Source organism: Panicum hallii, chromosome 5 (genome assembly GCF_002211085.1).
Source record: "Panicum hallii strain FIL2 chromosome 5, PHallii_v3.1, whole genome shotgun sequence".
Classification (NCBI taxonomy): domain Eukaryota; kingdom Viridiplantae; phylum Streptophyta; class Magnoliopsida; order Poales; family Poaceae; genus Panicum; species Panicum hallii.
Window position 1 is genome coordinate 48,040,738 of NC_038046.1, and position 28,000 is coordinate 48,068,737.

At 43.1% G+C, this 28,000-nt stretch overlaps 3 protein-coding genes and 1 non-coding gene across 8 annotated transcripts; 1 reads left to right on the forward strand and 3 right to left on the reverse strand.

Annotated features, from left to right (window-relative positions):
• The first annotated feature begins 534 nt into the window (after positions 1–534).
• Positions 535–11,492, forward strand: LOC112892131 (protein translocase subunit SECA1, chloroplastic). The gene is made up of 19 exons (XM_025959216.1): positions 535–1,028; positions 2,124–2,403; positions 2,851–2,954; positions 3,100–3,279; positions 3,600–3,818; positions 4,313–4,426; positions 4,660–4,773; positions 4,897–5,064; positions 5,621–5,796; positions 6,713–6,779; positions 6,921–7,067; positions 7,983–8,078; positions 8,168–8,236; positions 8,469–8,570; positions 9,150–9,401; positions 9,513–9,580; positions 9,704–9,821; positions 10,384–10,623; positions 11,004–11,492. The coding sequence occupies exons 1-19, from the start codon at positions 639–641 to the stop codon at positions 11,112–11,114; spliced, it is 3,015 nt and encodes a 1,004-aa protein (XP_025815001.1). The 5' UTR covers positions 535–638; the 3' UTR covers positions 11,115–11,492.
• LOC112892132 (pectin acetylesterase 3-like) lies at positions 11,400–14,977 on the reverse strand. Of its 3 annotated transcripts, none has more exons than XM_025959219.1 (11): positions 14,558–14,977; positions 14,096–14,178; positions 13,657–13,786; positions 13,491–13,564; positions 13,101–13,184; positions 12,881–13,020; positions 12,665–12,779; positions 12,421–12,498; positions 12,233–12,338; positions 11,980–12,131; positions 11,400–11,879 (listed from the first exon to the last, which is right to left on the reverse strand). In XM_025959219.1, the coding sequence occupies exons 1-11, from the start codon at positions 14,757–14,759 to the stop codon at positions 11,778–11,780; spliced, it is 1,266 nt and encodes a 421-aa protein (XP_025815004.1). In that variant the 5' UTR covers positions 14,760–14,977; the 3' UTR covers positions 11,400–11,777. The 3 variants fall into 3 exon arrangements, with proteins under 3 accessions (XP_025815004.1, XP_025815002.1, XP_025815005.1); XM_025959217.1 differs by having other exon boundaries at positions 13,101–13,187; XM_025959220.1 differs by lacking the exon at positions 14,558–14,977 and adding an exon at positions 14,262–14,276 and having other exon boundaries at positions 13,101–13,187.
• A 2,588-nt stretch (positions 14,978–17,565) lies between these two features.
• LOC112893830 (pectin acetylesterase 3-like) lies at positions 17,566–21,825 on the reverse strand. 3 transcript variants are annotated; one of them, XR_003228918.1, is made up of 10 exons: positions 21,476–21,825; positions 20,060–20,142; positions 19,322–19,451; positions 19,174–19,247; positions 18,822–19,033; positions 18,616–18,730; positions 18,415–18,492; positions 18,184–18,289; positions 17,915–18,059; positions 17,566–17,810 (listed from the first exon to the last, which is right to left on the reverse strand). XR_003228918.1 is itself a non-coding variant. In XM_025961332.1 (10 exons), the coding sequence occupies exons 1-10, from the start codon at positions 21,717–21,719 to the stop codon at positions 17,709–17,711; spliced, it is 1,296 nt and encodes a 431-aa protein (XP_025817117.1). In that variant the 5' UTR covers positions 21,720–21,824; the 3' UTR covers positions 17,566–17,708. The 3 variants fall into 3 exon arrangements, 2 of the variants coding, with proteins under 2 accessions (XP_025817117.1, XP_025817118.1); XM_025961332.1 differs by having other exon boundaries at positions 17,915–18,066; positions 21,476–21,824; XM_025961333.1 differs by lacking the exon at positions 21,476–21,825 and adding an exon at positions 20,518–20,740 and having other exon boundaries at positions 17,915–18,066.
• Positions 21,826–24,101: 2,276 nt separating this feature from the next.
• On the reverse strand, positions 24,102–24,173 carry TRNAH-GUG. Its single transcript has one exon. It is a non-coding gene; the product is annotated as a tRNA-His (tRNA).
• Between the last annotated feature and the right edge of the window lie 3,827 nt (positions 24,174–28,000).

A 28,000-nucleotide genomic window follows, 5' to 3' on the forward strand; every position in this document is an offset into this window, starting at 1 on the left:
TATGAGTCCTCTTTCTGATGTTTCTTTTACCAGAGTTCCGTCCCTGAAACTCATTTGAAATTTGCAATTCATTGATTAGCCGGTTAACTGCTCCCATAGTTGCTAACGGGCTCTGAAATTTTCCTTCATGTATAGCTTCCCTTCTTGCTTGCCATATTGCCCAACAGGTAATTAGGATTCTAGTACCATCTTCTTCCGGTATATTGGTACACATATGCTTGTGGTTTTCCCATCTCCTATACGCTTTATTAGATCCTGATTAAGAACTTCCACCCCATCATGAATTGCTCTCCATCTCTTAGAAGGGTTGTTTCCAATTGTTGCATTAAGAACATCGTTTGTTGGATAAGTATCTCGATTTAAGTTCACGGGCAATTTACGTGATTTGGCTTGGGCCTGGGAGGAGCAAAGCGTCTTCGTAAATCCAAGCCGGTCTAGCCCAGTCCACATGGGCTCAACTGACGATGGGCTCTGCCCACGGCCCACCCACTTCCTTATCCATCGTCCGCTTCACCTCCGTCCACACTCCACAGCCACGCCACAGCCGTTGCCCACCACCCAGAGCACGCGGCGGCTTGTCGCCGTGCGCGCCACTGCCGCCACACGAAGCGCCGGAGAGAAGCCATCCAGCGTGCGCCATGGCCATGGCGCCTAACGCCTCGGCGGCCGCCACCCCCTCACTGCGCTTTGCCCACCCTTCGTCGGCCACCGGCCTCGCCTCGCCTCTCGCTGGGGGCAGCGGCGGATTCCGGGTTCAGTTCCACCCCAGCCGGCGGGGCCGGGGTGTGCAGGGGCGGCGGGATGGTGGCTCCCACGTGGCGCGCGTGGGAGGTCTGCTGGGCGGCGTATTCGGCGGGGGCGGCCGCGACGGGGGGGAGGCGACGCGGAAGAAGTACGCCGACACCGTGGCGCGCATCAACGCCATGGAGCCCGAGGTCTCCGCGCTTTCCGACGCCGACCTGCGCGCGCGCACCGCGGCGCTCCAGGAGCGGGCGCGCGCCGGAGAGTCCCTTGACTCCCTCCTCCCCGTACGTACCCTACGTTACGGACTCTCGCATCAATGCTTTAGTAGTGTCAAAATCGACATCAAATTGACCACATTACCATATTTGTAGCCTGCGATCATGTGTACAGTGTTTTAAACTGCGATATTGCGGTATGCACTATGCAATCTTGAATATAATGTTTTAAAGAGGAACTGGAAAAATCATACATTTCTGTTGACTAACAGTAACAAAATTAGTTCGACTTTCTGAGTCACTGAAGTATATTAGCATTGAAAACTTTGCCTTCAATTTATTCTCGAATCCGTTCGTGGGGTAACACTTAACAGGAACATGACTGACTGTACATAAACCAAACAACTAGAACAAGAAAAAACAGCACTTGGACACACAGCGACAGCTATTGAATATAGCTTATAGCAACAGCACCTAATAAAAGTAAAGTTGATATCGAATGGTAATTCGTGTAACTATAAGAGCAACATATGGAAACAAGAAGTTCAAATTGATCCATTTTGCTCGAGACAATGGAGAAGCTTGATGTATTTGAAAATTTATCTGTGAAGAAAAATGTCACTGACCAATTAGATGAACCGTGAAATTCTTCATTGGTGATTATGTATTTAAGCTGCAATAGTCAGAGAGATAAGTAAATAGAGTAGCACACTGTCCCTTTTCATTAGCCACTATAAGGCCCCGTTTGGTTCCGGAGGGCTAAAGTTTAGCCCTGTCACATCAAAGAGAATCTTACTATTTAGGAGTATTAAATAAAATCTGTTTACTAAACTTTTTCATAGATGGGTGCTAATTCGCGAGACGAATTTAATGAGCCTAATTAATCTATGATTTGCTACATTTATGCTACAGTAACCATCCGTTAATCATGGATTAATATACCTCATTAGATTCGTCTCGCGAATTAGTCTAGGGGTTTTACAATTAGTTTTGTAAGTAGACTGTATTTAATGCTCCTAAATAACAAAATTCTCTTTGATGTGATAGGGCTAAAGTTTAGCCCTCCGGAACCAAACACCCCCTAAGATGATCTAAGACATGTTAAGCATGGCAACTCCTGTAGAATGATATCTCAAGATGCAGTTTTCTTTATTGTTTCGGCAGGAAGCATTTGCTGTTGTAAGGGAGGCTTCCAAGAGAGTTCTAGGCCTTCGTCCTTTTGATGTTCAGTTGATTGGTGGCATGGTTCTTCACAAGGGGGAGATTGCAGAAATGAAGACTGGAGAGGGGAAGACGCTTGTGGCCATTCTGCCAGCATACTTAAATGCTTTGAGCGGGAAGGGAGTGCATGTTGTCACTGTAAATGATTATCTTGCAAGGCGTGATTGTGAGTGGGTTGGTCAAGTTCCCCGATTTCTAGGACTGCAGGTTGGCTTAATTCAACGTATGTCATCACATCACATTGTTCATTACGGCTGTTTGTGCCATCTCCAATTGCGCATATAGTTCAGTAACTTCTTATTTCCACCTTAATATTAAAAACATAAATTAAGGATGCCTCTTTACCATTATGAGCTCTAACAGGCGAAAGGTTGATGGAAGTACCAGCATTTTAAAAAAAATGAAATTAAATAAGCGTAAGAGGATGGCTTGTCTGAACCATGAAAAACCTCACAACTCCTACTGTGAATATTCAACTTGGTTATTATCATTCTGAGTTATAGCATGTACTTTCATGCACTATCATGTACCAGCTTTATATGTCCTAGCCGAACTAGCATTTCGATTACTTTTTTTTTAATTTTCTTATTGCAGGCGTCATATATTGGTTCTGTTTCTTTGTTTGCTAGTGATGCTTTGTTGAACAGAGTCTCACTCTTTACTTTGACAGAGAACATGACACCTGAGCAGAGGAGGGAAAATTACTCATGTGATATTACTTACGTCACAAACAGTGAGCTTGGCTTTGATTATCTAAGAGATAACCTTGCAATGGTATGTGTTTTCTTTGCTATTTATTAGTCAAGATCATATGTGCATGTTTGCACCTTAAGGGGTGGAAGTGTCATTTTCGTTTATCCATGAAGGAACATGGATCACCAGATCTATCTGTAATTAACTGAGCTTTTCATTATGGCAGACCGTAGATGAGCTTGTCTTGAGGAACTTCAATTACTGTGTGATAGATGAAGTTGATTCAATCCTTATTGATGAAGCAAGAACCCCTCTTATAATATCAGGCCTAGCTGAAAAGCCAAGTGATCGGTATTACAAAGCAGCAAAGATAGCTGAAGCTTTTGAGCGAGACATTCATTACACTGTGAGCAATAAACTAATTCTTAACCCTGTTAAATCACTTCTGGATGGATATTCAATCATCTTTCGGTTGATTATGTAACATCATATGGCTTCACACTTTTGATTTTTTTTAAGTCCCATGTGTTTTAGCCTCCTGATTTCTCAAACTTTTATTTGCCTTTTCTATTTGAGGTTAGAAATGTGCATGCTTGAATTTTCTATTGCCATTTTTCTAGACGCATAAAACATGTATTGATTGCATATGTCTATTACCTTGCCATTTGCGTTTATTCGTATTTACTAGAATATGATTTTCCCTCTTTTTAATGATTATTTTTTCAGGTTGATGAAAAGCAGAGAAATGTTTTACTTACAGAGCAAGGCTATGCTGACGCTGAAGAAATACTGGACATAAATGATCTATACGATCCTCGTGAACAGTGGGCTTCATACGTGCTTAATGCAATCAAAGCTAAGGAGCTTTTCCTTAAAGATGTCAATTACATAGTTCGTAGCAAGGAAGTGCTCATTGTGGATGAGTTCACTGGCAGAGTTATGGCGGTGAGTGTCCATATAATACTTAAATTTCTAAACAAATGAGTGCATGGTGTTCTATTCTAGTATATTCATCAGACTGTGCTCAGTCTATTCATGTTCAGGTCTCGAGCAATTCTTTGATATCTATAGATAAGATTTTTTTCGTTGCTTGCTATATTCTTTGGTGGATAACCTTGACTGGTATATCAGGGTCCAACTAAAAGAACTTTCCTTTGAGCTAGCATTACAACATGTGAGCTCACACCTAGTGAAGTACACACGTACCAAGCAAACTTAAGAAGTGGGGTAGGGTGTGGGAATTGTGTAGGCAAGTGTGAATTTTGCATAAATGCCATCACATTGTATGCTCTGGGTGCAGGGGTTCTCTGTCTACATTGTTTGTAGCATGTGAAGATAGAGGTTTCAAGATTAATCTCACTAGTCTGCTCTCCTCCGTGTTCGAGAAAAATAGCTCATTAGTCTAGCTTTCACATTTGAGGTTTTGATATTTTTGGCAGGGCAGGCGATGGAGTGACGGTCTCCATCAAGCAATTGAAGCAAAAGAAGGTGTAACTATACAAAATGAAACAATAACTCTGGCATCAATAAGTTACCAAAACTTCTTTCTTCAGGCAAGTGACAATTCATTTGATTGAAACCTCCAATTTTAAAATACTGGAAAATAAACTCATCCACCAACAGATTTGTTTATAATGCCATTTTAACTCTAATGGCCACTAACCATTGCTGAGCCTTTATTTTACAGAGGTCTCAGTGTGCTAGATGAACAACTTCCACCTTTTCTTTTATTTGTTCTATGTTCAATCTGTTACTTTCTCAACAAACTAATATACTTTTGTGACAGTTTCCCAAACTCTGTGGCATGACTGGAACTGCAGCTACAGAGAGCCAGGAATTCGAGAGCATCTATAAACTAAAAGTTACTGTCATTCCAACAAACAAGCCAATGATACGGAAGGTATTTGCACTTTATTATTGTGATGATCATTTAAATCATTGTAATAGTTAAGGATCTGTCTTTTGTTCATTTCCTTTTAACCTCATTTTCTATGAAAGGTTGATTTTACTTCTTTCATTGCAGGATGACTCAGATGTTGTTTTTAGAGCAACAAATGGAAAATGGCGTGCTGTTCTTGTGGAGATATCGAGAATGAATAAAGTTGGGCGTCCTGTGCTTGTTGGTACCACTAGTGTTGAGCAAAGTGAATCTTTATCAGAACAATTGCATGAAGCTGGGATTCCTCATGAGGTATTCCTGTTAGTTTCATTAACAACAATAAATCCTTTTGGTTTCCATTCAGGAATGCTGTTCTTGGTGCTCAGTGCTCACAGAGAATTTTTTTTTTCATAACTGACCTAAGTCCTAGTATAGTGTGAAATGACAATATATCATCTTTTAACACATTGTTATGTACATGACTATATGGCAACAAAACAAAACTAACTCAGAAAAAATGTCTTTCTGAATTAATATAAAACAGGACTTCAATTTTTGTTTTCCTTGACTCCATATAGCTAATCATCTAGAATGCTATTCTATTATGCGCTTGTAGTAGTAATTTTTTATGGCAAATTTATCTGCTTGATGCTACAGCTTTGCAGCTAAGGAAGATTTATACCTTTTGGCCCTCAAATATTTGACTCAAGTTCTTGAATCACAGGAAGGCAATGAGTGAAAAGAAACTATTTGAAAGAAAACTAGCTGTAGCCTAGTAACATGCTTTAAATTTGTATCCTAAGGTTCTCATTTCTTAAGGTGTCCAAAGCCATCTAATATTTTCTTGTCTGTGCAATTTCTATTGAAGGTCCTGAATGCTAAGCCTGAGAATGTTGAGAGGGAGGCAGAGATCGTCGCCCAGAGTGGACGCCTTGGTGCTGTGACAATTGCCACCAACATGGCAGGACGTGGAACTGATATTATCCTTGGAGGCAATGCAGAATTCATGGCCAGGTTGAAGTTGCGTGAGATCCTTATGCCAAGGTATTGATATTCTTTGTCAGAATCCCTAATAGTATTCTGCAGTAATTCCAATACCTGGTTTTAGTGCATATTTGATTCATTAGCTGAGTTCTTTATATGCCTGTTATTTGCAGTGAATTAGGAGAAGTTATATTTTAGTAGATTGACATATATTAGTTGTTCATTCGTTTATTGACAACACTTTATTCGAATGTATGGAACCAAATATAAGAAGATTTTAGCCTATAGAACACTAGGGAAGCTGTACTGTTCTATATACTTGCTTGACATTTCTCTTGTGATGACTTATGCTAAGCTTTACAACATACTGCCATGTAGTTACAGGACCCTGTAGTTGTTATCCGCAGTGGGACTGCGCTCATGAGCAACAAAACTTGGTTCTGTAGCTGTGGTACTGTATCAACTTCTAAAAGTTAACCTATGTTTATTTCTAAATAAGTTTGTCACTATATTTGCAAAGAGAGATTGAGTTGTGATTTACACCTATAATCATACAGATATGATTCTTTTTTTTGAGAGAGATGGAGGGCTGTATCTCTTTTAATCAAGCAATGAGGAAGAATTAATCTCATCTCATCTCATCTATAGTCTATTCTCTTACCCAGAGGCCAAAGCAGCCGCTGCAACCAGCCACCCTCCTGTTGGTTTTTGCTTCTATAGATCATTCTTGAAGTATTGACAACAGTCCTGATTTCTGTCATTTTAAAGTTCAAAATCATAGCTAGACAAACTTCATTACCTTGAATTAGAAGCTACCATGGAACTACCACGTCTTTGCAACAGACTTCTTTGGGAAGCCTATGCTCCTATAGACAGACATTATTATTTTTCAGTATATGTAACTGAATATAATCCTCACAGTTTTATCTAAGAGTTTAGGTTTTCTTACGCACTCTTTTGATTCCGAATATTGCAGAGTTGTCAATCCAATAGATGGTGTCATTGTATCAAAAAAGCAGATGCCACCAAGAAAGACATGGAAGGTAGATTGGGCTACATGTTCAGTAGTAACATGAGCCAGCATGTGATGTTCTCAATATTCTGGGACTCTTGCATCAGATAGTTGTATTATCAATTATTTGTTATAAATTGAACAAATGACTTACTGCACATATTCTCCTCAGACAAATGAAAGCTTGTTCCCATGTGAACTTTCAAAAGAAACATTATCATCTGTCAAAGATGCAGTTGAAGTGGCTGTCAAAGAATGGGGAGAGAAATCGTTAACTGAGCTGGAAGCAGAAGAACGGTTGTCCTACTCATGTGAGAAGGTAGGCCTATCTAAGCAATCGTAAAGGTCGAACCTTAGTTTGTGTTTATTGAAATATTCAATCCCAGATGATCCTCTTGAAGCATGATTTTAAAAAACATATTAGGGGAACACCATATGATTTTCTGCATTGTTGAAGTATAAGTGAATCGCCCATCTTTCCCTATCAGCCTAAGCTTTTTGGGCTGAATTGGTCTCAATACGGCATCAGAGCCAGAGGTCTCAAGTTCAAATCCTGGTGGGCGTGATTAAATAAAATAATTGTAGCCGACTCCTAATTTTCCACGTTTGAGGCCTGAGGGAGCCTGCACGTGAGGGGGAGTGTTAAAGTATAAGTGAATTGCCCACCTTTCCCTATCAGCTTAAGCTTTTGGGCTGAATTGGTTGGTGCATGCAATTCAATATGCATGCCATATCTTGTATATCTGCTGTGTGTTGGTGATATATAACAATATCAGATATCTGAAAATCTTGTCAAATTTATGATTATATCATGGTATAGTTTATTTATCATTCTTCCTTAAGTCACTTGTTTATACCACACAAATGTTAGATACTTCAGAATTTTAGCTGCGGTATGATTCAGATTTTAAAATATCAGCCTTCACACCACATTGGAATGTCAAAATTACATGTCCAGAAATGTGAATGATTGGAGGCAACTTAGAAAATAATTCATGATCCTGAAATAAAGACTGGAATAAACATATATGAATATTGCAATAGCTCCAGACTTGGTTTAAGAATCTCTTCAAGCTGCTGGATGTTCTTATATTGTACACCTAGCACTATTCGACCCTCTAAACTGGTATATAAATAGCAAAACTATTTTTAGACTAATATACATTTTAGTAGAGATATTGTGTTAAAGCTTTTTGTCTCTTCGGTGACTTAACTGTGTTTCTTTATATGTCAGGGACCAACACGTGATGACGTGATAGCAAATTTGAGAAATGCATTTATGAAGATAGCAGATGAATATAAAGTTTACACGGAGGAGGAAAAGAAGAAGGTTAGATTGCATATAAAAAATATTCAAAGCTCTATCTGTTGCTATTGAATATAGCATAGTGCTCATGCGATCATTATTTTTAAATTCAGGTCATTACAGCAGGTGGGCTTCATGTAGTAGGGACAGAGCGCCATGAATCACGCAGAATTGACAATCAGGTAATATAATATTGAAGCTTGCTGTTAATACGTAGGGGATAGCTAGTGTATTTGTTCTAAGCTAGATTTAACCAGTCAGCCTTACAATGATGTTATCTTTCATGGCAAAGCCCAATGGTACATGTTTTTTGTTTGTGCAAAGCTAATAACAAATTAAATATCTGTTTGTTACAATCATGGCTGAGCAAGTGAGCATGATTGAAGATTACTTGCTTTTTTCTCTATGGTTTAGCTCCGAGGTCGAAGTGGCAGGCAAGGGGATCCTGGAAGCTCTCGCTTCTTTCTTAGTCTTGAGGATAATATCTTCCGGATCTTTGGAGGTGACAGGATACAGGTTTGTGTTATTTTCTCTAGTTCTATACCTGGTTTGCATGAGAGATAATATCAGTGGCTGCACTGTGCAAAAGTACCTTAGTACAATATTGCATTCAGAAGTCCCTCCTTTAGTATTCCCATCTATATGGTGATATCGATTGCACTTTACTAAATGCTTCTGATGCAGTTGAATGCCTGTATTAAGTTGCATGTCATATTTTTGAACAGTTATGGATACTTTATACATAACCTTGGAATAGGATATACTCAAATCCATTAACTGCCAAAATTTTCGAAGGATACAATATGATAATCACATAATTTTAGTAGCAATCATGGGTCCAACACTCCAACCGTGTTTTGCTCCAGATCTTTCTACTAACTATAAACTGGCTGCTTTGTAGTGTAAATACTCCTACAAATTTTTTATTCACCTGTGTAAGCCTGCATGAGTGTGTCTTGTACCGCCAAAATTGCTGTTTCACTTGCTACTAATTGCATGCTGCTTCGAGATGTACTCTTGGCATGACTTATCATATTATTTCAACATTTCTTGAGAGACAAGAATAAATCTAAATAACATTAAATTTTTGTTTAGGGTCTTATGCAAGCCTTCAGAGTTGAGGATCTTCCTATTGAATCAAAAATGTTAACAAGGGCCCTAGATGAAGCTCAGAGGAAAGTTGAGAACTACTTTTTTGACATCAGGAAGCAATTATTTGAGTATGATGAGGTGTTGAATAGCCAGAGAGATCGTGTATATGCAGAAAGAAGACGTGCCCTTGCATCTAACAGTCTTGAGTCCCTTATTGTGGAATATGCTGAATTAACAATGGACGACATATTAGAGGTTAGTTACGATCACCATCTGATAGTTATCTTCAAATATTAAAGCTGAACTTAATATTTTTTTTATTACCTGAAGTCCCAATGCTAGAAAATTCTTCTCTCTTGTGGGCAGGCTAACATAGGCCCTGATACTCCAAAGGAAAATTGGGACCTCAGCAAGCTTATAGCCAAGCTACAGCAGTGAGTTTTTCAGATAGTACATATGCTCATAATGCATATGTATTTGGTCAATTAAATCTTTCGGCTCTATTGACTGGTGTACTGCCACCTACTTTATAATGTTATCCATTTCTTTTCTGCTAGGTATTGCTATCTTTTGGATGATTTGACACCAGAATTGTTGGAGAGCAAAAGTTCAAGCTATGAGGATTTGCAGGAGTATCTTCGTAAGCGAGGACGTGAAGCATACTTCCAAAAAGCTGTTAGTTGTTTATCTTTTGGCTTTCTTGAAAAGTGTTATCACGTGGTTGAAAGATTATCAGAGTCTTAATGCAAAATATTTCTTACAAACAAATTGAAAGTGTAAGCAGGCATTGCATTTAACACATTCTGAATTACTCGTATCAATTTACCAGTGCTTCTTATCAGTAAAAGGGGTAAAACCAAATCTCAGCAGAAACCATAGCTAGATCTAATAAATAGATAATCTAATGACAGCATGCTATGACAAAACAATTGAAGTCTTCCGTTTTTGAAATGTAAATTCTTGTTTAGAACAAGCGCATCATATGAGCATGACAGTAGTCTGAACTTTTTTGAGCTATACCTTTTCCTTTCTCGAAAGTCTATTCACATGTCTAAACGTCCAAGTGCATTTCAACCTTTCAAACTGTGTAAGACTCTTCAGTTCAAATATCAGAGGCTATTTTCTCCGAAATGATGTTTGGGACTATAACGGATTTAGCTACTAACCAGTTATATCAGGAATGCAGAGAATAGTGACATGTCATTCCTCATTCCATAAATTTTATTCTTTGTGTCAGGAAATTGTGGAGAAGCAAGCTCCTGGCTTGATGAAAGAAGCTGAGCGGTTCCTAATTCTAAGCAATATTGATAGGCTCTGGAAAGAACACCTGCAGGCACTAAAGTTTGTGCAACAAGCTGTTGGTTTAAGGGGTTATGCCCAACGAGATCCCCTTATTGAGTACAAACTTGAGGGATACAACCTTTTCTTAGACATGATGGCTCAAATCCGGAGAAACGTTATTTATTCGGTATATCAGGTTTGTTCATCCACCCCTCCCAAGAAAAAACCTCTCTTTGAGTATGCTATATTTTGATCCCTTTAAGTAACATTTTAACCAGTTAGTTAGGAGTCATGTGGTTACAACTTCCTTGCAAGATGATTTCTTGGGTTTGGGTTTAATCAACAGACAGTTCCCCTTTACTGTCAACTAGATCCACAAACAATAGATAATGTACTGTGAAGTATCATGATTTTGCCTGATCACATGCTTTTTTGAACATGCAATCCACATATTTATTTATCTTTCACATGCCTATTTTTTTATACCTTGCAGGCTCTGGTATGATTATTTTTTACTCTTCAATATATACTTGCCCAGATACCTTATGGTTCTATTCATTCTTTCTTTTCCAACAGTTCAAACCAGTGGTGAAGAACCAAGAAGAGGAAAAACCCCAAAATAAGGGGTCCAAAAAGAAAGTGGACAAAGGTGCTAACAAACTTGGTGCTGCCCAAGCTGCATCATGATCGACCTTTGAGAAAGCAAAGTTGCATTTTGGTGGTTGCAATCTCCATGTGTATACCCTCTCTTACACTGTATCACGGTATGTGATGATTGGCATTTCAGTGCATGAGAAATGTGAAGAGCAGTTCATGATACGAGTGAGATGTGGCAGCTTCTACTGGGACACAGCTTCAATATGTAACTTTTTACTTGAATTGTGGGTCCTGCCAGCAAATTTTGCACAGCAACCGAGCACACTGTTCATAGTATGCATAGCTTCACATTTTAGTAGTTGTACAGAAATAGAATTTGCCACAGGAAGAGTTTTTGTTCCTGTACCCACGGTTTTGTATAATGTTGTAATCCATTCTTGCTGGCAGAAATCACATAAGTCTCATTTACAAGTTTTTGCAGGGTTAACATGAGCAGCCAGAAAGAATTCTAATCTACATAACATTTGCTGGTAGTATGGCAACTGGCAAGAATGACAGATAGCGACTACAGGGTCCACATGATTCCATGTATTCCATTGAATGGATCTTCATGTGTCTGAATTAACTGAAGGAAAGCTGTACTCTGCTTTAGAATTCCAATGTCTTTATTTCTTGTGCTTCTCAAATCAATGTGATATACCCTATTGAGAACCCATATGCTGTGCACACTGCAAAACTGAAAGGTGGATCTTCTCACATGATGTGGTGGCAATATTTGTCGCATGGATAGCGGCAATCGACCGCCTTAACTTCAGCTCGATTGTAGTACCAGTCACCGACTGATTTTGCAATACCCTGTTGCACCAGCATGATGAACATAGATTCTTATATCCCCTTCAAGTTCATCTTCTAAATAGAGATTTTCTTATGTATATGATGCGTTGTCACTTCTTACCTTGTTCTGAATGGTGGGGGAGCGACCTGGAACATTGTTCCAGGTGCCCAGCTGCTCTGACTGGCAGTGCGCAAAGCAGGAGCTTATGAACAACCCGTTGCTCCTGGACTGGGAGAAGCCCTGCACAGATGATACCATCTGGTCCCTGAAACCTACACTTTGTCGCGGTATTCTCAGTTCAGAGCATTCAGATCACTGCTGCATGAAGTTCGACTTATAGTAAGGTGAGTGCAGATACAGATAACAGTTCAACCTTGCAGGAAGTTCATCTGGGACGCATTGCAGGCTGAACGGTTGGACTTGCAAGTTCGCCAAGAGCCGCTGGGATCAGCTCTGTCCGGAGCCAGGCTCAGCGAAATCTGACCGATCGATTGCATTTGCAACATGTGAGACAACAAATGAGCTAGGGAGGGTGTTTGCTCCATACAAGTTATTGTTTACCTGAATGACGTCGTATGCTGCATTTAGGATGAACAATGGGGTCTTCATGTCTTTGATTATGTTTGGGGGGAAGAAACACTGCATCATTTAGCTTTCCAGGTTCAGAGAACTCATTCAGCAGCTTGAACTCTATAGATTTTTATCAAGTTTTGTAGTTGCTTGCTCTACTTGTAGGGGCAAAAAAAATTGTGAGAGAGGAGAGGAAGAGGAGACGAGAGGAGAGGAGATGAGCAGCAGCACACACCGAGGTGGCGTCCAGATGGGCGGTGCAAGACCCCGGCAGGCTCTGAGGTATCCCCTGCAAGGCCACGATGTCGCCGAAGTAGGATCTCAAGCTGCGGCCTCCGGAGATATCCACGCTGCAGCAATGCGAAACCTGTCAATTAACCGGCTTCTGAGCCGCCTCCCTGTGATCCATCATCCATATGCGAGCACGGAAGGAAGGTTGAACCACACGTACGCGTCGAGGTAGAGGCCGCCGTCGGAGAGGCACTTGACGGTGGTTTGCCGGCCGCCGGCGGCGGGCGGGAAGAAGGCCCGGAGCTGGTCGCAGTGCAGTATCACCGCCAGCCCACCGGAGGAGCAGCCGGTGAGCAGCACCTGTTTGATCGGCATCCACACAAGTTAGATGGATTGAGCTGGAGGAGGCGATTGGTAAATTGAGAAAGATGAGGGGGTACCTGATCTGCAGAGGCCATCCCAATGGAGAGGAGGTGCTTGATGACAGCGTTCCAGATGCGCTGGCCCCGGAAATAAATCCCAGCCTGCTGTAATCAACTCAAGCAAATCGATTAGTACTTAAAGCTGAAGCTTAACTTTATGGCCATGAGATTGAGAATGGAAATAGACTCATGGAATAGGGGTCAAATAGTAGAGGAGTTAACCGATCATGGCTTGGATGGAGTGTATGCTAGTTTTATGATCTTTGTCTTAAACGAAATTGGATGGTAACTTAATTAGATTTCCCTGAACTTTCAGATAAACAAGGTGTTTATTTTGAACATAGTTTTCGAACAAGGTTTTAGAAGAAATTGTACAGAAATCTTTGCAAGGGAATGAAGCTTGTTCACCTTGTTGTATGCATCGCCGGCAAAAGATCCACCGTCGCAGTAGCGGATCTTCACTCGGTTCCAGTTGTAGAAATCTGCAGGTATGCATTTGTTTATCAGGAGTTGAGGATTAGAGATTTATCAGGTATGGACGTAGACGATGCAGGAGAAGAGAAAACGGAGAAACCGGGATTGACGGCTCGGCTACTGCTCATGATGCCGGTGAAGGCGATCTCCTTCTCCATGTGGTCCGACGAGCCCCGGCCGGTCCCCTTGCTGAGCCGGCATGTCTTGACGCTGTTGCACCATGCCCCTCCCTGCATCGCCCATGGCCGGCATGTGCATATACGCGAGGCAAGCATCAGTGTATTTGGGGACATGGGTTTAGTACTACATACTTCAGCCAATCAGTCACAAACCCACTATGTCCATAAGGAGATGATGATCAGGTGAATGAAGAACGGAGAATGATGTGCGCATGGTGGAATGTTTTGAGAACAAGAACGAGACTCATCGTTTAGGCGAGGGTGAAGATAAAAAGAGAGAGAGAAAAGGATCCTTGCTTTTCATCAGGATTAAACATGGATCAAATTTTGTATGGGGGAGAGTATCTATATTAAACTGACCTCTAGGTTGACAATCCAGCTTCTGCTCCCTGCCCCAGAGCCAGGATCCAAGTTGTAAGCTGGTGGTGTTCCATCCATGCACACTGCATATAGATAGATATATGTAGATGCAAGTATATGAAGTATCTTCACAATGCAATGACCCATATGGATTTTACTTGCTGACATCATTTCAAACATCTGTTCCCTTTGCTCCACGGCCAATTCCTTTCCGTTGATCGCGCCCAGCAGCTGTTTCCGGAACATCACACTATTGCTCCCATTCTTCACCCGATACCAGGAAAACAAAATCGACCCATAAATGTACTAGTAGCAATATCGAAAAGGATTCAGACGGTTCCAATTACTAGCTCGAAACAGCTTCCAATGGAGGCTGCAGCGATCTCGATCTCAAGCCAAACCTGCTGTCTCGATCCTGAATGAGGATTAGAGGAGCAATGATGCAGCATACTACGCACGTACCGGCGCCCTCGCTGACGGCGGACGTGAGGATGGTGATGGGCACCATCACCGACGCCGCGCGCCGCCGCATCCCTCCACCGCCGCTCAGCTCGTCTGCCGCCGCCGCCGCCGGCGACTCCGAGGTCTCCGCGGAGCAGCAGCTGCCCACGAGGACGAGGACGGCAACAAGAGCAGGGAGCGACGGCCGCCGACCCCACATCATCCTTGATCGATCGACGTCGATCACCGGCCGCAGCTGCGTGCGATCAAGCGTGGGACAGTGAAGCAGGCAGCTGCTGGCTCAGGAGCTTGCTAGCTACTTAGCTCTAATTGGCGCACGCGAAGCAAGGGGATTGATTAGCTTAGGTAGAGTGCGCAGAGCACTAGGCCGCGAATCAGATAACAAGTCAACAACTGAACAAGCGGCTTCGATCCCTGCGCCGACGAGAAAAAAAGGTACTGTTGCGTCGCTGCAGGTGAACGTGCAGGCCATCTCACTTTGTCAGCGCAGGGACTAGATAAATGCAGGGGCAGATACAGTAACATGATCCGACCAAACGATAACCGAATAAAAAATAGGAGCTACTGTTCTGATACCTGGGCGCCCTTGCAGCGAAAGGTCAGCGTAGTAGCGTAAGTACCGAGACCATTTATAGTACAGTAGATTTATACCAAATCAGTAAATTTGCTAACACTTTAACACTTTAACAGAGTTATTATGAGAAAAAACTAAGGAGAGTTTTATGATATGAAAGATGAGTTTCATGTTATAATACTTATTTAGCTTGGTTACCAAATTCTCAGTCTTAATAATTGGATAATAAAATCATACATTGAGACTGACCTAAGATATCTCCACTAATATTTGGTGCACCGTTTGAACGGAAAATTTAGGGCTCTGCGCCTCTGCTCCCTCACCCCTAAATAGCGGGAATCTTAAATGTTCTTATATAATTTTTGACGATTGAGATTCATGCACTCCGTATCAGCAGGGGTGGATCTAGCGTAGCGTGGGGGTTGGTGGGCTCCAGGCCCTACACAGCATGAAACTCCACCGAAGCATGAGGTGAAAGAGGAGGAGAAAGGAAGAAGAAGAAAGAGATGAATGTAGAGGAGGAAGGAGAGGAGAGCCCCTATACAAACTAAGGCTGCATCCGTCCCTGCGTATCAGCCCTTGGATTCACTTCCTCTTCCCCGCTCCCTCCTAACCCTAGTGTTGTTGGCTTTAGCGCACTGCTGCTGTCCTCGCTAGTGCCAGCAAGAAGCCTAGGAGTTAAGGTTGTGCTTCTCCGGTGTCCACCGATTTAGAGATAGAAGCTCTGGGTGGTTGGTTTGCCCAACATTGTGGTCGGGTAAGCTGGTGGTGGGAGCCGTTAGTAACTAGATGAACTGGTCGGTGGTAGAGGCAAGGAGCTACTCCCTCCATCCCAAAATACAAATACAAGTTATTCTAAGGGGCTGTTTGGAATGCTGCCTAACGCGTCATAGCCTAAGGTTAGCATGATGCCACACATGTGGCGTGCCTAAGCTGCCTCGCCTTAGTTCTGTGTTTGGTTCGTTGCCACGCCTAACGTTAGGCGTACGTGGAAAAAGTGCGGCAGCCGTTTGGTTTGCTACCACAACGCAAGCTAGGCAAATCAGTACATGTGTGGTAGCTGTTTGATTCCCTGCCTAACTTCATTTCGCGCCAAACAATTTTGTAAGCAATTTTGCAAGGGGAACGTCAACTTTCACTAATATCCATAATATTTCTCACGCTATAGCACTGCACGGAATAAAAAGGATTAGCAATATGTCACACAGGAGGACATGACCAAGCTAGGTGTGTTGCTTCATTGACCTGTCTCTTAACATCCATGCCTAAATGCAGAAACGAAACTGCCTTCAACAAAGTCAGAGGACAACTGGATATTCCGTTTCTTACAACTAGAAACCTAGTGCAACCAATAATATCCAGTGGTTTTGAAGCAGAAACGACCATGAATTTTCATCAGTCATCAAAAGAAGCGCTCATTCATTAACAAAAAAATATTACTTGTGTGCAGGAAATGATCAATTGGGGGGTTAGACAATTGCAAGAAATATCAATGGGGGGGGGGGGGGGGGGGTAGACAAATGCAGCAAATGATCATTTGGGGGGGGGGGCCTCTGCCCCAGGGAGGGGGGCGCGGCGGGGCGGCGGGCTCTGCCCCGGCGGTTGATCCCGGGGGGGGGGGGGGAGGGGAGGGGGGCGCGGCGGGCGGTGGCCCGGCGGTGGCCTTCCGCGCGCCCTAGGGAGGAGGGCGGCCTCTGCTCCGGCGGTGGATCCCGCGGGGTGGGGGGGGGGGTTTGGGGGCGGCGGGCTCCGCCCCGGCGCTGGATCCCGCGGGGGGGAGGGGGTGCGCGGCGCTCGCGGTGGATCCCGGGGGGAGGGGGCGCGGCGGGCGGTGGCCCGGCGGCGGCCTTCCGCCGCCGGGAAGGAGGGGGTGGTGGGAAGGAGGGGGCGGCGGGGAGGAGTACCTGCGCCGGCACGGACGGGAGGAAGGAGGAGAGGATGTGGCGTGATTTTTGGGTGCGGCAGCCAAATCCAGTGGTGCAAATGGGCGTGGCGAGCCGTTCCACCGCGCCTAAGAAAAGTGTGGCGCGTTAACGTTAGTAGCGCATCTAAACGCTTGCCTAACATTATTTGGCACGCCTAAGGTTAGGCTGTGGCGGGTTAGGCACCATTCCAAATAGCCCCTAAGTTTGTCCTCAACAAGTTAGGAAAACCTCTGGTCGTAGAGAACAAGACACATCATTGTTAACGTCATTTGGCTCTATTAGAAGAGTATACAGAAAATATCAATGTATGATCAGTATGCGTAGTTGACCCATAAGATTATAGAATGTATGAAACAGAGACCGTAAAGGACATCAACTTGCTGGATGCGACTACTAGAAATTCCACATTTCCTTTCGATTTTTTTTAATTTGCATAGTTATACTGAAGTACTGAACCCTACCAAGTTTAACAGAATATTCAGCCAAGTTTGAGGGGGGCTTCCGGTTCATTTTGACTCCTTGTATCATTGTTCAATTAATGGCTGCACCCATTTGCTTTCTTATCTGTCTCACAAATCGTCATGATCTACTCTCTGTTGAACGCAAACGATGTGTACAACACACAAAAACCACAAACAGGATCAAGATCTTGTCATATGATGTGGCGGCATGTTCCGTCGCAGGGGTAGGGGCAGTCGATCGCCTTCACTTCAGCCCGGCCGAAGTACCAATCCCCAACTGATCTTGCGATCCCCTGCGCGGCAACAGCAGCAGCACACATAAACATTCGTGTACAAACATTTACTTTTATTTTTACACATGTATGGCTGGCTGAAGATGCTATCACTGCATTGCTACCTTGTTCTGAATGGCGGGGGAGCCGGCTGCTGCGTTGCTCCAGGTGGCCGGCAGCTCGGACTGGCAGTGCGCGAAGCAGGAGTTGATGAACAGGCCGCTGCTTCCGGAACCGGAGAAGCCTCTCACGGATGCGACCATCTGGTCCCTGAAATCTGAATTTTAAGTTGGGAACTTCAGAAAACTGTACCATTTTCTGATCGAACTGTAGATATTAAGCGGTTTGATTGATCACGTATATATATTACGGGTCATTCATTTGGTTAAATAACCTTGCAGGAACTTCATCTGGGACGCGTCGCAAGCGGAGCGGTTGGACTTGCAGGCTCGCCAGGCGCCGCTGGGGTCAGCTCCGTTGGGCGCCAGGCTCTCCTGTATCTGATCGATCAAGAACAATTGCTCGGACGACATGAGTACTAGCGTTTGATCATCAGGAGGATACAGCAATGTAATACTAGTTTACTACTAGTTGTCAAAAAGGATAGTGATGTAGAATTAATTACCTGCCAGACGTCGTACGCTGCGTTTAGTAGGAAGATTGGGGTCTTTATGCCGTCGATCACGTTCTGAGGGAAGAAGCACTGCATTGACATGCACAAGGAGGGAGGTTCCATTCAGGCAATGTTCCGAGAATTTGTAGCAGGAGAAGAAGAGCAATGACTTTTAGTCTACACAAATCTGGAAGGGTTAGCAAGCTAAGTGACCGAGGTGCTGTCGAGCCGAGCGGTGCAGGCCGGCGGCAGGTTGGGAGCCACGCCCTGCATCGCCACGATGTCGGAGTAGTAGGATCTCAGGCTGCGGCCACCGGAGACGTCCACGCTGCTTGCAAGCAACAAAGCAAAAAATGGATGCATTTAAACAAAACAACGGAGGAAAAGGAAGAAGGCAGTATTGAACAAACGAGACGTACGCGTCGAGGAAGAGGCCGGCGTCGGCGAGGCACTTGACGGTGGTGGTGTGCGGGAAGAAGGCTTGGAACTCGTCGCAGTGGAGTATCACCGCCAGGCCGCCGGCAGAGCAGCCGGTGAGCAGCACCTGGTCTGCAGAGGCCATCCCGATGGAGAGGAGGTGCCTGATGACGGCGTCCCAGATGCGCTGCCCCCGGAAGTAAAACCCGTTCTCCTGCAATAATCTCAGCTCCACAAAATCAAAATACTTACAAGATCACTAAGTTAACAACGGAGAAATGAAGATGAATCCTAAAAGAAAAGCAGAGGACTTAATGAAGATATATAGGTTATAGATAGGAAGATCTGTTGTGCCTTGTCGAAGCCTTCGCCGGCGAAGGAAGCGCCGTCGCAGTAGCGTAGCTTCACCCGATTCCAGTTGTAGAAATCTGGAGCAGCATGTGTGCATTGATCAGTAATGCGTTACGAGAACTGCAAGAACCTGTAAGGTCGTCGGACGGACCAGGATTGTCGGCGGGGCTGCTGCTCATGATGCCGCCGAAGGGGATCTCCTTCTCCATGAGGTCCGACGAGCCGCGCCGGCTGGTCCTGCGGAACTGGCAGGCCCTCACGTTGTTGCACCAGCCGCCTCCCTGCGTGCTCATGTACATAACAAAATCAGCGCAATCTGGCATTTACTCCATTCGTCCTACATTACGAAATTTTATCCTAAATTATGCATTTTCAAATTTGACTGTAAATGGTAAAAAAATTATAAGAATTGAAAACATATAAATGATGTCAGCATTATCCTGAAACCAACTATCATATTATGTAATTTTTCTACTTAAAGTAAATAATTTTAAGGTATTGTTGATTAAAATCGAAAAGACTTAACTTAGGACATCCTAAACATATATTCTAGGATAAAAGAAGTATATATATACATGAGAGGGAATGGTAGTGACTCGGTAGGTGAGTCAGCTAGCTTATCAGATTTTATCCATATGGAAGAGAGAAAGAAGAGCTATCTCTTGTTTAAGAGATAGTCTAATGCACATATTCCTAAGTTAGTGAGGTTGACATGTGGGTCTATCCAGATGTATGAGTTAGTGTCTAACTCTTAACTGTTGGAGGACATATCTCTTGCACTATCTTTTAGATGTATAAGCTAGCAACTATCTCTAACCTTTGGATGAAGCTTAAGTCGGTTATGTAGTACAGATCAATTTATAATGCACTTATGACTTGATGAACTGACCTCAAGGTTTACAATCCAGCTGTTATTCCCTGCCCCGGAGCCAGGATCCAAGTGGTAAGCAGGCGGCGTTCCATCCATGCACACTGCACGCGCACACACATTACAGATTGAACAATGAATGAAGGGGCTCTTTGGAAATGGAAAATAGGTGTCCCAAAAGGCCAAAACACATCAATTGGAAAGCACATGGAACTTAAAACTTAAAATTGCATCGGCACATCACTACCCCGCATGGATATCGTTGCTTCTTTTTTTTTTTGCAAAATACCGTTGCTATTTATGAAGTATCCGTTGCGAGCATCCTATGTTCTAAAGTTGCCATAGAAATGCTTGGTTTTGTTATGATTTTCAAACGAACTGTATTAGGATGCCAACCCTATTTTCGAAAGCCCCTTGCAAGGAAATTTCATCCATGTTTTTTTAACTGTCAAAAGGCGGAGTAAAATAGTCAATATTACCATTTTACTACTACTGAGCTTCCTCTGGTAAAGTAGGGAGTGGGTTTGACTATACCACACTCGGATGGAGCTTCACTAGCCCTTAAGAGGCGCCTGAAGTTTTCTTTAATTTGCAGTTGGATCTCAACCTAACAATGAAAGTGCTTTGTTCTTCCGATCATCCCCTAGCTAGCTGAACCTTCTTCTCCCGTGAACGAGGTCCCCTAGTAGCAAAAAGAATTCGTGGTTTCCCTATCGGTCCAGTAATGGATGGAGAGAGAGAGAGAGAGAGGGAGGGAGGGAGGGAGGGAGGGAGGGAGGGAGAGAGAGAGAGAGAGAGAGAGAGAGAGAGAGAGAACACTCGAATATTGCTTAGCTTTGAGAATTGTCTTTCGTCCGGGTTTGCATCGAACCGGCCATATATTCCAAAAGCAGCGGAAAGAAGCGTAGGTGAAAGGAGCAGCCAAAATGACGAGCCACACTAGCAGCTCGTGACGGGTCACTACTCACGGGTGCATAACGCAGCTTCTTTTGGAACCACACGCGCGTGCGTATGTGCGCGATCCGGCCGGCCGTATCGCATCGTCCACCACGCGCCGACCGCACTACCGGAATGCATGGCAGGGACCGTGCCTACTGATCGGATAGATAGATGGATGGGTTTGGACATTGATGTGAACATCACAAGCAAGAAAGGGAAGTTCTAATGGTGGTACCACACTCTCGAGAATCATGCAGAAGAAAGTTTTTGGAAATGTGCTGGAGGATCGGACTCCAAATTCAAATGGGGAGTCCTGCCGGTTCATCGTTGTTCCACATGATCTATCCACCCTCGCCGTGGTGTTTCTGCCGGATTTGCATGCATACGCGTGTGTGAACTGAACAAGCTGGTGTCCTAGTCGAACAGATGATGGCTAGCTGGTGCGACGCGGATCGGAGGAAGAAGGAGATCGAAGAGCAAGCATGCGTGCGTGCGCACCTGCTCCGTCGTCGACGGCGGACTTGAGGACGGTGATGGGCACCATCAGCGGCCCCGCCGCCTCGGCCCGCCGCCTGCTGGTCCTCCTCCTCCTGCTGCCGCCTGTGGCGCCCTTGCGGCTGCTGCTGATCTTGTCATCCGCCGCGGCCTCGGCGCAGCAGCTTCCGAGGAGGACGACGGCGAGGACAGCGACAACGAGAAGCGGCCTGCAGGGTCGTCTGCCAACAAACCCAGCTTCCCCCATGGACGATGGATCCTAGCTCCGATTCCTCTTGGTCGCGTCTAGGCGCCGGGCATTAGCTGCGACGACAGATTGAGCGTAAAGAAAGCAGTGTGACGGAGCCGTGATTAAACCAGCCGTCGGCTATATATATTTAACGCGCGCATAGCAAGGGGATGACACACCTAGCTAGCGTACTACTCCTAGCGAGCGGCAGCACAGATCACCGTGCATACCATAGCAGCTCAAGCCAAGAATTCAAGGAGCAAATTAATTAGATCCATTTTAAATAATATTACATTTAGATATATAACAAGAACTATGCATTGAGATTTGCCGAAACATCTGCAATTTGGAACCGGAACGGAGGGAGCCGTAGGCAAGCGTATGTTCATCTCTTGCCCAGGTCAAAGTAGATAAGCAGATGTATCTCTATTAATTAAATCCTTTTGTATGTTACACATGCAATGATTTGGCAGATTATTATCGCGCGGAATTCAATTCGCCAGCTAGCCAGGAAATTAATCCATCAAAAAGGACGCATGCATGCATGCATGTGCGTATCACTGTACGCGTACAGCGCTACGGCGAGTGATGGGAGGAGTGGAGAGCACAGGGGACGAAGAGGTACGCGCATGCAGGACCGTGTCGTCCGTGGCAACGACGACGCTGACCTGGCGACGCCAAGCAGGCCACGATCGAGCGTATGGATCCTGTGCGTCGACGTCCATGTGCGGCGCGCGGGCAACCGTCGATCGACTTCGACGGCTCACTCGCCGCCTCATCACCAGCTTGATTGATTAAAATTAAAGCCGTCATAAATGTATTACGTCTCCGTCTCAAAAGGCTAAATAACTCTTCGACCTCGACGTCTCGCCTGACACCTCACACGTCTCGCTTTTGAATATATGGCGTACGAGAACCAACACTCCTGTTCCTCCTGTGCTCCAGATTGCTTCCGGTTTGGAGTTTTCTCCGCTCATAAATAAATATCTCTTTTTTCATGTACCCAGACGCAATTAAACTTTAAAAGCCAATCTGTCTTTTTTTAATATTTTAAATGGACTTTTGAAAATTCTATGGTGATTAGATTTCAAATGTTCTCTATATCTACGATCCTTTTTAATATTTTAAATGCATTTTTGAAAATTACACGGTTAGATTTCAAGTGTTCTCTCTCTCCCTCCAAGACCGGTAAGTAAAAAGATCTGGTGAGACCCTTACTGTTTACGGTAGGGAATTATTTGTTTAGGCCCTGTTTAGTTCCCACCTCTTAAACGCAAAAAAACTGTAAACGCAAAATTTTTAAAGAAATCTTACTAATTTGAAGTACTAAATGAAGTCTATTTATAAAACTTTTTGCATGGATGAGCTGTAAATCGCGAGACGAATCTAATGAGCCTACTTAATCCATGATTTGCAACAGTGATGCTACAGTAACCATCCGCTAATTATTGCTTAATTATGGATTAATTAGCATTATTAGATTCGTCTCGCGATTTACAACCCATCCATGCAAAAAGTTTTGTAAATAGACTTCATTTAGTACTTCAAATTGATAAGATTCCTTTGAAAACATTTTTTTGCCTTTACACCCACGGGAACTAAACACAGGAACTAAACAGGGCCTTAGTGTGACCGCAGGAATCTTAATTCACGGTACAAGCACCGGTTGAATAATCAGAGTTATGTACAAATTCAATGTGTCAAGCGAAAGCAGAATAAATAAAAACTTCGCAAAAGAACATAAATAAAGCGAAAAAAATGACGAAGCTGCTGGAATTGTAGTGGGCTTGGCCCATTAATAATTTTAGAAATTTTAAGTAAATCTTAAAGGCCCATGTATGCAAAAGGATGTGGTGCAAGTTTAGTTCCATCTTACTAGTGGAAAAGATGGATGATGGTTGGCTTTTCTATATATATATATATGACAAGTTTTATCTACACTCGCGTATAGCTACTCTCACCATCAGTATACCACTGTACGTATATACGTATACTTATTTATCACTTTGAGTATGTTCATATACTAATTCTAAAATACTTCAAAAGAATACATATAAATTTTTTTAAAAGCATCACTATTTTTAAATATATTATAATTATACCTTAGTACCAATATAAAAAATTAATATGTCCATATGTATGGTCACGTACCTTGAGATGCTAAGATCTTATCTACTTTTTAAATATGTACCCTTAAATCCTAACTATGCTATTTACGTTGTCCAGTATATTAGATGATGCTAGTTCATATTTTATCATGATTTATTTTATACAAAATTTTATACTCCAATTGGCTATATTCTCAACAGAAGCTTCTGTGCAACGGGCCATTAACTCAGGCCCAAGTGCGTCGTGGGATCGTTAAACAGAAGGCAAAAAAACTAATAAAAAGGTGAAACATGTGGCTGCTGGGATTCGAGCCCAGGTCTCCACGGCCACAACGTGGAATTCTCACCACTAAACTACAGCCACATTTTGTGCTAAGACTCCTTCAAGACGTTTCTTATCATGGGTACCCGTGTGACAAACAGCTCAACGCCGTAGGCAGATTTAACCTTGTTGGGACAGCGTCAATATGTTTGAATGAATTCATTGCCCTACATCAAGGGCCTGTTTGGTTACTTGGAATTAGGATGAATTGAAATGTTTTCCAGTAAAATTCCCATGGCTCGAGTATTGGAATAATACAGTTCCAACATGAACTGCGTAAAATACCTGCGAAAAATAAACTTTGTTCCATTGTCTTTATTCCTCCTTTAAAAAACTTGTACAAATAAAACCCCACCACTATTTGGTGAAAGGCTACTCTGAGCACATTGTACAATCTCCTACTTAGCTCATCCAAACAGACTTTACAAACCAAGAACACAACCTTTCACCTTTTTAAACCCCAAATATGAATGAACTGCCAAGCTCCCAAGAAAAATCAGCTGCAGCCGACAATGAACTATTTGGCATGTCCCCAAACAAAAGGTAATCTATGCAGTACTAGATGCTACATCAGAATAATCGTCACTGAAATTATATTGCTCATAAACTTGGAACAACATCTTCATTGGCTGCGTTATAAGTGTTCTTGCTGATTGTCTGCTTGATGCGGACATGCACATAACAGATACGAAAGAGCCGTGGGATGCATAGGTTGCAAAGTATGATGCGACTGATGCGGGCAGTGAACTGTATACCATGGAGAGCTTTTATGAGTTCAAAATGGTAAACAACCGTTCTGTGGTAGAGCAGGCTCATGAGATACAGATCCTTGTGAAGGTATTCGAACTCCTGAAGTATCTTTTACCCGACAAGTTTGTGGCTGGGTGCATAATTGCAAAGTTGCCTTCCTCATGGAGGAACTTCGCCAAAGCTCCGAAACACAAGAGACAGGAAATATCAGTTGAAAACATGATAGCATCTCTTGTTGAGGAGAAGGCTCCGTCTAAGGATGCTTCTAAGAAAGGAGGTAAGGGTCACTCCATCGCCAACATGGTGCAGAAGAACCACTCACACAGTATGAACAAAGGGAAGGCTGCCACCAAGCCTGTCAGGACTACTACCTTCAAGAAGAAGAAGATTACAAACGCTAAAGAAGCTTGCTTCACGTGCAGTGATGGGGGACACTTCTCGAGGCACTGTCCAAACCGTGCAGATCGCAAGGAGAAGGCTAGCAATGGATCTGGATCCAACAATCTCAACACGGTGACCGCGAGCAACACTGGAGACGGGTATGGTAATTTACCTACTGTTTTTTCAGTATTTCAATCTACTAGTTGGTGACTTGTTACGGGTGTTAATGTTCATGTGTGTGCTGACATCTCTATGTATTCTTCTTACCAGGACGCTCGGGGTTCTTCCATCTTAATGGGGAATGTGTCACATGCTTTTGTTCATGGTGTTGGCACGGTAAATCTGAAGTTTACTTCGGGAAAGATCGTGCAGCTGAAGGACGTACATCATATCCCTTTTATAAACAAGAATCTCGTGAGCGGCTCCCTTCTGTGTAGGGATGGTTTTAAGGTAGTTTTAGAGTCCCATAAATTAGTAGTGTCTAAGCATGGACAATTCATCGGTAAAGACTATTATAGTGGAGGCTTGTTCCGCTTTTTCCTTGCAGAATTTTGTAACAAGTCAGTGAACCATATTTGTGGTGGCATTAATGATGATGCGAGTGTTTGGTATTCTCGTTTATGTCAGGTTAATTTTGGTTTAATATCTTGGCTTTCCAGCACCGAATTTCACCATTGCCAAAGGTTCTAAGTGCCATAACTGTGTGCAATCGAAGCAATCTTGAAAACCTCACAAGTCGGCTGAGAAGAGAAACTTGGCACCTCTAGAACTCATACATTCTAGTATCTACGAGAGGAATGGTGTGTTGACAAAAAGGTGGAAAGAAACATTTCATGATGTTGATTGATGACGTGACTAGATTTTGCTATGTTTATTTGTTGCAAACTAAGGATGAAGCGTTAGATTATTTTAAAATCTATAAAGCCAAAGTTGAAAATCAACTAGAGAGAAAGATCAAACGTCTAACGTCTCATCGTGGTGGCGAGTATTTCTCCAAAAAATTTTGATGAATTCTGTGAGAAACATGGTGTTATTCATGACGCCTCCCTATTCACCCGAACCAAACGGGGTTGCTGAGAGGAAAAACTATACCCTCACTGACTTGGTTAACGTCATGTTGGACACTGCTGGTTTATCTAAGGCATGGTGGAGGAGGCTCTGTTGACTTCATATCATATTCTGAATAGAGTTCCAAACAAGAATAAAGATCAAACACCATATGAGATGTGGATCGGGAGAAAACCATCGTTTTCTTATTTGCGCACTTGGGGTTGCTTGGTGAAAGTCAATATACCTATTATGAAGAAATGCAAGTTGGAACCTAAGACAGTGGATTGTGTCTTTCTAGGGTATGCTTAGCGGAGCATTGCTTATAGATTTTTAGTAGTTAAATCTGAGGTACCTGATATACATGTTGATACTATTATTGAATCTCGTGATGCAACATTTTTTGAGAATATGTTTCCAATGATAGATATATATAGCATTTCTAGATTTTATACTGAGATAACTCCTGAACTTAGTGCACCTGTTGAGTTTTTTGAACAATCTGTTGAGAATGAGGAAATTCTTGAGAAAGATGACAGTGAAGCTCCTAGGAGGAGTAAGAGATAGAGGGTTGTAAAATCCTTTGGTGATGATTCATTGTGTATCTTGTGGATGACACTCCCACGTCTATTGCAGAGGCATACACATCTTCTGATGCCGATGATTGGAAAGAAGTTGTTCATAACAAGATAGACTCGATTCTATCCGATGGGATCTGGAAATTAACTGAACGACCCTATGGTTGCAAACCAGTTGGTTGTAAGTGGGTGTTCATGAAAAGGTTAGGCCTGATGGTACTATTAAGAAGTATAAGGCTCGGCTTATGGCAAAGGTTACACATAAAAGGAAGGAGAAGACTTCTTATATACTTACTTATCCGTTGCTATATTCGAGCACTACTTTCCCTGGCCGCCTCATATGGTTTTATTGTCGTTAAGACAGCTTTCCTAAATGGAGAGTTGGATTTGGAGATTTATATGGATCATTTAGTTGGATTTGGAGATTTACATGGATCAGCCAGATGGGTCTGTAGTTCAAGGTCAAGAAAGCAAGGTGTGCAAGTTGTTAAAATTCTTGTACGGTCTTAAACAAGCAATGGCATGAGAAGTTTGATAGAACCTTGACTTCTGCGGGCTTTGTCATTAACGAGGCTGATAGATGTGTGTGCTATCGCCATGGTGGGTGTCAAGAAGTTATGTTATGCCTGTATGTGGATGATATATTGATTTTTGGCACAAACAATAAGGTGATCAATGATGTCAAGTCTTTCTAGTCAAAGAGCTTTGATATGAAAGATCTGGGAGAAGCTGATGTGAGCCTCAATATTAAGCTTATTAAGGGTGGGAATAGGATTACTTTTTCACAATCCTATTGTGTGGAGAAGATTTTGAGATGATTCGGTTACATGCATAGTAAGCCATCTCCAACACCTTATGATCCCAGTATAATACTTCGTAAGAATAAGAATATTGTTAAGAATTAATTGAGGAACTCTCAAATTATTGGTTCACTCATGTACTTAGCTAGCGTAACGAGGCCCGACATATATTTTATTGTGAGCAAATTGAGCAGGTTCATGTCAAACCCGGGTTTCTGATCATTAGCATATACTCGATCGGGTTATGCGCTACTTGATAGGTACTACGAGCTATGGGATTCACTATTCTGGGTACCCCGCTGTGCTAGAAGGA

Bases quoted from the DNA above. Each gene is read 5' to 3' on its own strand.
- LOC112892132 (XM_025959217.1), bottom strand. From the start codon at position 14,759: ATGATGTGGGGTCGGCGGCCGTCGCTCCCTGCTCTTGTTGCCGTCCTC. The intron at 13,787-14,095 runs GTCAGTTTAATA...TGGGCGATGCAG, and splicing joins GCTGGATTGTCAACCTAGAG to GGAGGGGCATGGTGCAACAG. The intron at 11,880-11,979 runs GTAAGAAGTGAC...CTGGTGCAACAG, and splicing joins CCCCCACCATTCAGAACAAG to GGTATTGCAAAATCAGTCGG.
- LOC112892131 (XM_025959216.1), top strand. From the start codon at position 639: ATGGCCATGGCGCCTAACGCCTCGGCGGCCGCCACCCCCTCACTGCGC. The intron at 8,571-9,149 runs GTTTGTGTTATT...ATTTTTGTTTAG, and splicing joins TTGGAGGTGACAGGATACAG to GGTCTTATGCAAGCCTTCAG. The intron at 10,624-11,003 runs GTTTGTTCATCC...CTTTTCCAACAG, and splicing joins TTATTTATTCGGTATATCAG to TTCAAACCAGTGGTGAAGAA.
- LOC112893830 (XM_025961332.1), bottom strand. From the start codon at position 21,719: ATGGGGGAAGCTGGGTTTGTTGGCAGACGACCCTGCAGGCCGCTTCTC. The intron at 18,493-18,615 runs GTCACTTAGCTT...ATGTCAATGCAG, and splicing joins CTCGGCTCGACAGCACCTCG to TGCTTCTTCCCTCAGAACGT. The intron at 18,067-18,183 runs GTTATTTAACCA...CTTAAAATTCAG, and splicing joins CCAGATGAAGTTCCTGCAAG to ATTTCAGGGACCAGATGGTC.